Source organism: Ascaphus truei, chromosome 11 (assembly GCF_040206685.1).
Source record: "Ascaphus truei isolate aAscTru1 chromosome 11, aAscTru1.hap1, whole genome shotgun sequence".
Classification (NCBI taxonomy): Eukaryota; Metazoa; Chordata; class Amphibia; order Anura; family Ascaphidae; genus Ascaphus; species Ascaphus truei.
In genome coordinates this window covers 27,398,829-27,411,179 of record NC_134493.1, presented here as the reverse complement: position 1 = coordinate 27,411,179, position 12,351 = coordinate 27,398,829, and the positions used below count along the sequence as shown (strand labels likewise).

Below are 12,351 nucleotides of genomic sequence, written 5' to 3'. Positions count from 1 at the left end.
TGGGGGGCAGTGGTGAGGGGCGGGGGGGCAGGGGCGGGGGGCAGTGGCGAGGGGCGGGGGGGGGCAGTGGCGAGGCGGGGGGGGGGCAGTGGCGAGGCGGGGGGGGGCAGTGGCGAGGCGGGGGGGGCAGTGGCGAGGCGGGGGGGGCAGTGGCGAGGGGCGGGGGGGGCAGTGGCGAGGGGCGGGGGGGGCAGTGGCGAGGGGCGGGGGGGGCAGTGGCGAGGGGCGGGGGGGGCAGTGGCGAGGGGCGGAGGGGCAGTGGCGAGGGGCGGGGGGGGAGTGCGGCGTGTGGGAGAGCGGGTGGAAGAGGCGGCGGCCGGGAGTGCGGCGTGCGGGAGAGCGGGTGGAAGAGGCGGCGGCCGGGAGAGTGGGCGGAAGAGGTGGCGTGCGGGAGTGCGTGCTGCCGGGAGCAGGTTAGTGTGAGTGCGGGCTGTGATTTGGGGGTCCGGCGGCGGGCCGGAGCGATGCCGGAGGGGGGGGGGAAACGATGGCGGGTTGAGGCTGCGGGGTTTGTGCCGGGGGGGGGGGGCTGAGCGATGGTGGGGTGAGGCTGTGGGGTTTGTGCCGGGGGGGGGCTGAGCGATGCCGGAGTGAGGCTGCGGTGTTTGTGCTGGGGGGGCTCCGGTGAGTGGGGACCTGTGGGTTGGGGGGGGGGGATCCGGGAGACGGGGACTGGCAAAAAGTGGTGGAATGGATCGGGGAGCTGGCGGGCAGGAACAGCGAAGGCGAGGGTAGGTGGGTCCAAGGAAGCAGGGTGGCACTGGGGTGAGGTGGGAGGGGGATCGAGAGTGCCGGTCTGTCTGGCGGGCTGTGGCAGGAGGCGCGTTGGCGCTTCCCCTCCGTCCCACGTTGGGTGTGGGGGGGTGGGGATCGAGAGTGCCGGTCTGTCTGGCGGGCCGAGTGTGCCAGTGGGGTAGGTGTGGTCAGCAAAACACGCAGGCCAATGAGAGGTGTGCGGGGCCGGGACACGGCCCAATCTGATTGGCCAGAGGCTGAGTGACAGACCGACGGACCAATCAGATTGGCCATAAGCACAGCTAACATTCAATGTTTTCAATTATATAGATATAGATTGTACTTTTTGTTTTACATTGTTCGTTAACAATAATGGTCACCAGGTTCAGGAGATATTAACCTGCAATTGACATTTGGGGGGGTTTAAAATGGCTGCCAACAGGAAGCCAATGTGAGGTCGCAGTCACGGATTAGCTCTCTGGAAGGAAGCTGCCCAGCAGCCATCTTGGAGAAGGGCAACACTTGGGCACTCTAGGTGTTGGGTCACCCAGTTCAGACCCCTTGCAGCAGGAACACACGATGGAATTGTTGTTTTATAATTCTGGTCATGAATTTTTAAGTCAAAATATAAATTCATGAGGGATTAAAATCACTTTTGGTGTCTTCGATCCGACCTTCCCCTGACCTTGTTTCCGTCTAGTAAAATTTGAGGAAATAATGCCATTTGGAAAAAATTAAATGGGATTAAAACCTTGTCCCAGTACATATTTCATGGTGTGGAGATTCTCACTTGCCGTGCATTCAGAAAGTTTGAATGGCTGCGTTTGTAAAATCTTGGCGACTTTCGCAGAGTTCAAAAGTGTGGGGGCGAAAATATTGCGCTTCTTCCCATTTAGAATACATGCAAATAAAAACTGTATAACAAGAATACATGAGATAAAACTGTTTAATACGTTTCATTTATAATTTGAATGCAAACAGATGCTCTTTAGAGTTAACACTGATGGTGAATTCTGCACATTATTACAGCTTACAGACATATCTTTTTTGTGTTGTGTTTCAGTCTAGCAGTGCGTTAGCAGGACCTCTATCTCACACAGATCCGATCCGGTCTTTCCCCAGTGCTTTGTTAGACTCCTTAGACTCCATTTCACCGACGCACAGCTTTTCTCTAAATTCCCTGGGAGACGCCCGAGGAGGTAAGATCAGACCTGGATGTATGTGTTAAGTAAAAGGTTGTTTATTCTATGCCACTGGGCAGATGAGCACAGTCTGACAATAACCAAAAGTAAAGGAAGATTGCACGCAGAGGCTGGTATCTAATTAGAACGCCTGAAAGGAAAGCTCAAACACACCTGCAATAGTGCAGAAAAATCAGTTCCTTAAAAGCTGAATATTGAAAGTATATAAAATGTATGTATGTAATGTAAGTATGTGTGTAAAAGAAAGTACACCCTCTTTGAATTCTATGGTTTTACATATCAGGACATAGCAATCATCTGTTCTTTAGCAGGTCTAAAAATTAGGTAAATACAACCTCAGATGAACAACACATGACATATTACACCGTGTCATGATTTATTTAACAAAAATAAAGCCAAAATGGAGAAGCTATGTGTGAAAAACTAAGTACACCCTTACTGCTTCCATAGGAATTAAGATGCTAAGTAGCAGACGGGTGCTGCTAATCAAATGCCCTTGATTAATTGATCATCAGCAAGTGTGACCACTCCTATAAAAGCCGAAGTTTTGGCAGTTTGCTGGTCTGGAGCATCCAGGTGTGTGTTAACACAATGCCAAGGAGGAAAGACATCAGCAATGATCTTAGAGAAGCAATTGTTGCTGCCCATCAATCTGTGAAGGGTTATAAGGCCATTTCCAAACAATTTAAAGTCCATCTTGCTACAGTCAGAAAGATTATACAAAAGTGGAAAACATTCAAGACAGTTGCCAATCTTCCCAGGAGTGGACGTCCCAGCAAATTCACCCCAAGGTCAGACCGTGCAATGCTCAGAGAAATTGCAAAAAACCCAAGAGTTACATCTCAGACTCTACAGGCCTCAGTTAGCATGTTAAATGTTAAAGTTCATGACAGTACAATTAGAAAAAGACTGAACAAGTATGGTTTGTTTGGAAGGGTTGCCAGGAGAAAGCCTCTTCTCTCTAAAAAGAACATGGCAGCACAGCTTAGGTTTGCAAAGTTGCATCTGAACAAACCACAAGACTTCTGGAACAATGGCCTTTGGACAGACGAGACCAAAGTGGAGATGTTTGGACATAATGCACAGTGCCACATTTGGCGAAAACCAAACACAGCATATCAGCACAAACACATACTAACTGTCAAGCAAATTCAGTGGCAAAATCACAACTGCATGAAGGACAAAATAACTATATTAGGTTATAGGATACTTAGTGTGTTTGTGTACAGCTACTTAGGTGCATGCAAATAAAATATGACTCTTGTGTAGCACTACTATTCCAACACATACTTTTATTGACACCTACAAATACAATTTGGCAATCTGCCTAAGTTTACACATAGTGTATAGTGTGTATTCAGAGCCATACTGAAGTTTATCTGCATCTCGTATTGAAAAGATCACACTGTATGTAGATTCCCTTTCACAAACAATGATTTTTCAGTTGTGTTGCTTTCTGTGTTATTTCAGATTCTTTTTCAGGACATATGAATGGAGCATCTGCATTAAATACGAAGGCTACATTTCCCTTCCCAGTAAGTATCCATGCAGCCTTGCTGTTTCTTTGTTGAACACATATCTGATGAACTTGGTAGAAAATGTACATTTATATGTTTAATTCTTGGAGTGAAAAGGAAAGGATTGACACTGGTCAACCAGGAGAAAGCCGTGACAACGTGCCAAAGCTCTCTGCTTTATAGCTTTGCAGCGTATAATCTAACTTTTGGAAGATCCATTAAAGCTGCTGATCAAGCTGCCGGTTTAAATAATAATAAAAAAATTCCATTCAATATGTGCATCAATACAATCCACACAATGATTAGTAATTAACTAAGTTGACGATTGATCCGTTCTCCTGTGATCGATCGGTGAAGATTCGGCTCGGGGTTCACTAAATGGCAGTCAATGCAACAGACGAGGACCAAAGATGCAAAGTTCTATGGGGAAGATCATGTGACCAGACAGTCACTAGATACAATTGGTGCACTAGTAGAGAGAGGGCCAGAGCCTGCTTCAGGAGAGGAAGGGGATGTGACTTTGTAAATGGTTGCTATAGAAACAAAAATGCTTGTTGCATTAAAATACATTAAACATGTCTTTAAAATTTGTTGTTTTTTTTCCTCCAAAACAATGCTGCGTGTATTTTCTTATAGTACAGAACGGATTTATTTAAGAAAAAACACACATGTAGGATAAATCCCAAAGTAGGCTCCAGCACACTATAATAGATAGATAGAAACACGCAGATAGTTTCAGAATAAGCCACAATTTTAATAGTGTAAATAATATAAATGTACAAAATTGGAACTGCTCACTGACTCATTTAGCAAAGTATGCAGCTCTAATTATCACACTAGGGTGGGGGGGGGGGGGGGAAGAGATACAAAGGGAAGGGAAGTGTGGGATACAAATGAGGGTATGGGGAACAGAAAAAACATATAAAGACACTGGGGTAGGGTAAGAGGGGCACATGTAGGATGTTTCTTGAACTGCAGCTTTAAAGGAGATAATTTGACTTTGCCAAGGTCATTAGATGAACATGTTTGTTGGTTTAACAAGCAGTGATGTTAACAGTAGATCACTTCTCCCCCCTGCGTCATTTCCGAGCATGTCACGTGATCTTGTAAAACGTTCTGTGGCTTCGAAGCGATTCTTTCATTGCGTTATAAGCGTAGCCCAGCAGAGTAGAATACTCCGATCTTTCTCGTACAGGTGAATGCTTCAAGAAGCCTGTTTGGATCTGACAGCCCTACAGGGGCTCGTATGAAAACAATTTCAGATTATTTAGGCAATGGGACTCCAGCTGTATCAGATGCTGCCCCTTCGAACATCATGAACCCACTTGAAGATACACACGAATTCAGACAGGCCTGTCAGCTGTGTTTTACCAAAGCAGGTAAGCTGCATTCATTCATTCGCATTCATTTTTCTATATGTTATTTGCGAAAATTGTTATATATATGAATTAGTTTAGCCTTATGTAATATTTGTCTGCTGTTTATTACATCATCACAGTTTATGCTATTAAAACATCCTAAAATGTCATACAATAATGCATTGCTGGACATATTATCCGTCGAAACGCGAGTGGGGCTGTTTGCTTCACCATCAGGATGAATCCCTGATTTGCTTTATTTCTTGCTAACAGTAAAGTGCTTTATACATCCCCCATATGCATTAATCAATATGAAGAAACTTGCCTGCATGGACGCTCTCTGTAACAACATCATTACAGATGTGCACATGTGTGCTAGGCCACAGTTTCCTATCTGATTGTCTTGGAAGTTGGACATTACCCTGCTATTTATGAAAGGACTTTGTGCTGACACTTTTATCTCTATAAAGGGACCCGCACAGATCTACACTTTATTCCATCTATAAGCAACTAACAATGTTGCTTTACGACTGTTGCTTTGGTATCTTGTGAGCCAGTTAAACGAATGGAAACTGTCGTGTTTTGCAAACTCACAAACACGGGTTCGTAGATAATGAGTAGTTTATTGCATATACAGCATAGAGTATGAACACACACACACACACACACACACACACACACACACACACACACACACACACACACACACACACACACACACACACACACACACACACACACACACACACACACACACACACACACATCAATGAAACTCTCTGCCAAGGTAGGGCCTTTGTTTAAAATAAGTTACAAGGCAGAATATAAAAATACTCATTTATTCTAAGCCAATCATCTTATAGATCATTAAAATTTGGTTAAAGCTAGATTAAAACTTCTCTCTATAGAAACCAGGTACTTCTTGAGCCCAGGAATGTGGGCGTAAACTACAGGCACAGTCGTAAATCTACTATGACCGAAACTCGATCATACCACACACACACACACACTCTTACACACAAAATGGACACTAAAGACATAACTGAAGAGACAAAATGGAAACAGAACATCGCCATCAGTTCTTCTGCAGAGACCCCCCCAGTCCATTTCCACAGAACATACAAGAGGTTCAATCTATGCACGCCACTCTGTCATATTGTCTCTGACCTACAGGGACTCTGACTATTTCATGGACTGTGTTGTGTATTTATTTACCTATAATCTTAGTTTAATTGCCTTCTCATTGTAGTATTTTGATGTGTCCTTTAGAGATGATATATATAATTAATAAAGCGGTAAAAAGGGCAAACCACAGTTCCGATGAACAGCTACCTGCCTCGGTACCTTGGGCCATGGCCACCAACAGCTTTCCCGGGCCCCAGGACTAGAGTTTCAATCAGGGTTCAACCCCCCCCCCGTGCCGACCGCCTAGCGAGGCCCCTCCCTCTTTACACCACCTTGCTCTCACCCTTCTCTATTCCGCCTTCTCTCCACATGTATCTCTCTCCCCCCTCTGTCTCTCACTCTCCCCCCCCTCTTCCTCACTCTCCCCCCCTCTTCCTCACTCTCCCCCCTCTCTTCCTCACTCTTTCTCCCCCCTTCACTCTCTCTGTCCCCCACCTCCCCCCTCTCTCTGTCCCCCATCTCCCCCCTCTCTCTGTCCCCCACCCCCCCTCTCTCTGTCCCCCACCCCCCCCTCTCTCTGTCCCCCACCCCCCCTCTCTCTGTCCCCCACCCCCCCTCTCTCTGTCCCCCACCTCCCCCCCTCTCCCTGTCTCCCACCTCCCCCCTCTCTCTGTCCCCCCCCTCCCCCCTCTCTCTGTCCCCCACCTCCCCCTCTCTCTGTCCCCACCCCCCCCTTTCTCTGTCCCCCCCCTCCCCCCTCTCTGCCCCCCCCTCTCCCTGTCCCTCACCTCCCCCCTCTCTGTCCCCCACCTCCCCCCCTCTCTCTGTCCACCCCTCCCCCCCTCTCTGTCCCCCCCCTCCCCCCCTCTCTTTGTCCCCCACCTCCCCCTCTCTCTCTGTCCCCACCTTCCCCTACCTCCACCTCTCTCACTCTTCGTCACTCTCTCTCTTACACCCCAACTTTTTGCTCACAGTTCCCCCCCCCCCTCCGCTATCACTCAATGACCCCATTCTCACTCAGTCCTGCTGCCTCAATCCCCCTACTACCCTCTTTCCCCTCTTACCCTTTGGCTACACACACACACACAATCCCCCCCCCCCCCGCGCACTCTCCCCCCCGCCCTGCGCACTCACAGACACACACAATCCCTCCCCAATACTCATACAATTCCCCCCACCCACAATACCCACACGATAATTACCTTCCTCAAAATACACACACAATAATTGCCCCCCCCACTCATAATACACACACAATTATACCCCACCCACATTACACACTCAATAATGCACACACAATAATACCCCCCTCCCCGCAATATACACACAATAATACCCACCACCACCATACACACACAATAATACTCCCCACAATACACAGACAATAATACCCCTCCAACAAAGCACACAACCACAGTGTTCCTCTCATGCTTTTTTTGATAAGTGAGGTAGTAATGCTCCAGTATTTCCAAAGCAATGCTGTTCAAGGAGAACTTAAACAGATGCTGAATAATTTCACAATGAAGTACAGGATCAGGGGAAATGGATCAGGGGAAATGGGAATGTAAACGAAATTGGTCTAAAAAAATAGTTATATTTAGAAAATAAGTATAGCATATAGTAATAAAAATATCACGTGTGAGCACATTCACATGTCTCAGACAGGTCTGTAACCCTGCCCTTCCCCATTCTCCTAGCATACAGTGCTTCCACTGCAGCAAGGGATTCTGGGAAATGACATGCAAATGAGCACACAGTGTTGCCTTTTGCTTCTTATCCATTTTAACATGGACCCCTAAAAGGGCTGGGTGCTCATTTGCATGTCATTACCCAGAATCCCTGGCTGCAGTGGAAGCACTGTATGCTAAGGCCCCAGTGCACGCGACGGGTTACCTGGCAGTGCTCATTCCCGGCAGCAGTGCGACCTGGTGGACTACAGACAGCACGCTACGGGGAGGCGCGGCCATGACGTCACGCAGCTGATTCTCCCTCATTGGCTGAACTGCCGCCGTGACGTGGCCAGCGCTCCGTCGCCATTAGCAAAGACAACATCCTTGTTTTTGCAAAATGTGGTCGAGCATTGCGCATTGCGCTGGGGCGGGCAGGCAGCTACTGGGGCCGGCCCCAAGCAGGGCCATACCTTGTGTGCACCGCGCACGCTGGCGCCGCCGCGGCCACTGGGGACCTAGCCTAAGCGATGACGGGGAGAGGCAGGGTTGCAGAACGGTTTATTTTTATTGGCTGTTTTTTGTCACTTTTTTACCCATCATAACTTGCCAAATAAGTGGAATTGTACATTTGGTTAAAATGCTGCTCTTAGTAATGTAATAAGTCGTAAACATTTTAATTTACAATATACTTTGCTTGTGCAAACACAACTCCTCCCTTTTTTTCCCATCTTAATTTAGGACCAAAGTGCGTGGAATATACTTATAATTACAGTTTGGCGCATAAATGTAAGAAGGACATACTTCTCGGGAGAATAAAAAGCCCCGTGGATAAGTCGTGGAAACGAATACGACCAAGACCAATAAAGACTCAGTATGTGGGGCCTTTCTATATATGTAAAGGTATGTGCCATTCAAATGTTTCTCGTATACATACAAAATGTTACAAAAGCAGTGGCACACCTCCAAAAATAAACGTGATATAGGGGTATGCACGAGCCTGGAATAAATAAACGTGATATAGGGGTATGCACGAGTATGGAATAAATAAACGTGATATAGGGGTTTGCACGAGCCTGGAATAAATAAACGTGATATAGGGGTATGCACGAGTCTGGAATAAATAAACGTGATATAGGGGTATGCACGAGCCTGGAATAAATAAACGTGATATAGGGGTATGCACGAGCCTCCAAAAATAAACGTGATATAGGGGTATGCACGAGCCTGGAATAAATAAACGTGATATACGGGTATGCACGAGCCTGGAATAAATAAACGTGATATAGGGGTATGCACGAGTCTGGATTAAATAAACGTGATATAGGGGTATGCACGAGTCTGGAATAAATAAACGTGATATAGGGGTATGCACGAGTATGGAATAAATAAACGTGATATAGGGGTTTGCACGAGCCTGGAATAAATAAACGTGATATAGGGGTATGCACGAGTCTGGAATAAATAAACGTGATATAGGGGTATGCACGAGCCTGGAATAAATAAACGTGATATAGGGGTATGCACGAGTCTGGAATACATAAACATGATATAGGGGTATGCACGAGCCTGGAATAAATAAACGTGATATAGGGGTATGCACGAGTCTGGAATAAATAAACGTGATATAGGGGTATGCACGAGTCTGGAATAAATGTGATATAGGGGTATGCACGAGTCTGGAATAAATAATCGTGATATAGGGGTATGCACGAGTCTGGAATAAATAAACGTGATATAGGGGTATGCACGAGCCTGGAATAAATAAACGTGATATAGGGGTATGCACGAGCCTGGAGTAAATAAACGTGATATAGGGGTATGCACGAGCCTGGAGTAAATAAACGTGATATAGGGGTATGCACGAGTCTTGAATAAATAAATGTGATATAGGGGTATGCACGAGTCAGGAATAAATAAACGTGATATAGGGGTATGCACGAGTCTGGAATAAATAAACGTGATATAGGGGTATGCACGAGTCTGGAATAAATAAATGTGATATAGGGGTATGCACGAGCCTGGAATAAATAAACGTGATATAGGGGTATGCACGAGTCTGGAATAAATAAATGTGATATAGGGGTATGCACGAGCCTGGAATAAATAAACGTGATATAGGGGTATGCACGAGCCTGGAATAAATAATCATGATATAGGGGTATGCACGAGCCTGGAATAAACGTGATATAGGGGTATGCACGAGTCTGGAATAAATAAATGTGATATAGGGGTATGCACGAGTCTAGAATAAATAAACGTGATATAGGGGTATGCACGAGTCTAGAATAAATAATCGTGATATAGGGGTATGCACGAGCCTGGAATAAACGTGATATAGGGGTATGCACGAGCCTGGAATAAATAAATGTGATATAGGGGTATGCACGAGTCTAGAATAAATAATCGTGATATAGGGGTATGCACGAGCCTGAAATAAATAAACGTGATATAGGGGTATGCACGAGCCTGGAATAAATAAATGTGATATAGGGGTATGCACGAGTCTGGAATAAATAAACGTGATATAGGGGTATGCACGAGCCTGGAATAAATAATCGTGATATAGGGGTATGCACGAGTCTGGAATAAATGTGATATAGGGGTATGCACGAGTCTGGAATAAATAAACGTGATATAGGGGTATGCACGAGTCTGGAATAAATAAATGTGATATAGGGGTATGCACGAGCCTGGAATAAATAAACGTGATATAGGGGTATGCACGAGCCTGGAATAAATAAACGTGATATAGGGGTATGCACGAGTCTGGAATAAATAAATGTGATATAGGGGTATGCACGAGCCTGGAATAAATAAACGTGATATAGGGGTATGCACGAGCATGGAATAAATAATCGTGATATAGGGGTATGCACGAGCCTGGAATAAATAATCGTGATATAGGGGTATGCACGAGTCTGGAATAAATAAACGTGATATAGGGGTATGCACGAGCCTGGAATAAATAAACGTGATATAGGGGTATGCACGAGCCTGGAATAAATAAACGTGATATAGGGGTATGCACGAGCCTGGAATAAATAATCGTGATATAGGGGTATGCACGAGCGTGGAATAAATAAACGTGATATAGTGGTATGCACGAGCCTGGAATAAATAAACGTGATATAGGGGTATGCACGAGCCTGGAATAAATAATCGTGATATAGGGGTATGCACGAGCCTGGAATAAATAAACGTGATATAGGGGTATGCACGAGCCTGGAATAAATAAACGTGATATAGGGGTATGCACGAGCCTGGAATAAATAATCGTGATATAGGGGTATGCACGAGCCTGGAATAAATAAACGTGATATAGGGGTATGCACGAGTCTGGAATAAATAAACGTGATATAGGGGTATGCACGAGCCTGGAATAAATAAACGTGATATAGGGGTATGCACGAGTCTGGAATAAATGTGATATAGGGGTATGCACGAGCCTGGAATAAATAATCGTGATATAGGGGTATGCACGAGTCTGGAATAAATAAACGTGATATAGGGGTATGCACGAGTCTAGAATAAATAATCGTGATATAGGGGTGTGCACGAGCCTGGAATAAATAAACGTGATATAGGGGTATGCACGAGCCTGGAATAAATAAACGTGATATAGGGGTATGCACGAGTCTGGAATAAATAAACGTGATATAGGGGTATGCACGTGTCTGGAATAAATAAACGTGATATAGGGGTATGCACGAGCCTGGAATAAATAATCGTGATATAGGGGTATGCACGAGTCTGGAATAAATAAATGTGATATAGGGGTATACACGAGTCTGGAATAAATAATCGTTATATAGGGGTATGCACGAGTCTGGAATAAATAAACGTGATATAAGGGTATGCACGAGTCTGGAATGAATAAACGTGATATAGGGGTATGCTCGAGCCTGGAATAAATAATCATGATATAGGGGTATGCACGAGTCTGGAATAAACGTGATATAGGGGTATGCACGAGCCTGGAATAAATAATCGTGATATAGGGGTATGCACGAGCCTGGAATAAATAATCATGATATAGGGGTATGCACGAGTCTGGAATAAACGTGATATAGGGGTATGCACGAGCCTGGAATAAATAATCGTGATATAGGGGTATGCACGAGCCTGGAATAAATAAACGTGATATAGGGGTATGCACGAGCCTGGAATAAATAAACGTGATATAGGGGTATGCACGAGCCTGGAATAAATAAACGTCATATAGGGGTATGCACGAGCCTGGAATAAATAAACGTCATATAGGGGTATGCACGAGCCTGGAATAAACGTGATATAGGGGTATGCACGAGTCTGGAATAAATAAACGTGATATAGGGGTATGCACGAGCCTGGAATAAATGTGATATAGGGGTATGCACGAGTCTGGAATAAATAATCGTGATATAGGGGTATGCACGAGTCTGGAATAAATAATCGTGATATAGGGGTATGCACGAGTCTGGAATAAATAAACGTGATATAGGGGTATGCACGAGCCTGGAATAAATAAACGTGATATAGGGGTATGCACGAGCCTGGAGTAAATAAACTTGATATAGGGGTATGCACGAGCCTGGAGTAAATAAACATGATATAGGGGTATGCACGAGCCTGGAATAAACATGATATAGGGGTATGCACGAGCCTGGAATAAATAAATGTGATATAGGGGTATGCACGAGTCTGGAATAAATAAACGTGATATAGGGGTATGCACGAGTCTAGAATAAATAATCGTGATATAGGG

The 12,351-nt window shown here is 45.3% G+C and overlaps 1 protein-coding gene across 1 annotated transcript in view; it reads left to right on the top strand.

The window, feature by feature from the left end:
- ZC3H7A (zinc finger CCCH-type containing 7A) overlaps window positions 1-12,351 on the top strand; it is an 80,925-nt gene that overhangs the window by 28,610 nt on the left and 39,964 nt on the right. The window contains 4 exon segments of the mRNA XM_075565393.1: window positions 1,799-1,934; window positions 3,408-3,472; window positions 4,650-4,833; window positions 8,346-8,507. Of these exon segments, the coding sequence (XP_075421508.1) occupies window positions 1,799-1,934; window positions 3,408-3,472; window positions 4,650-4,833; window positions 8,346-8,507 (547 nt within the window).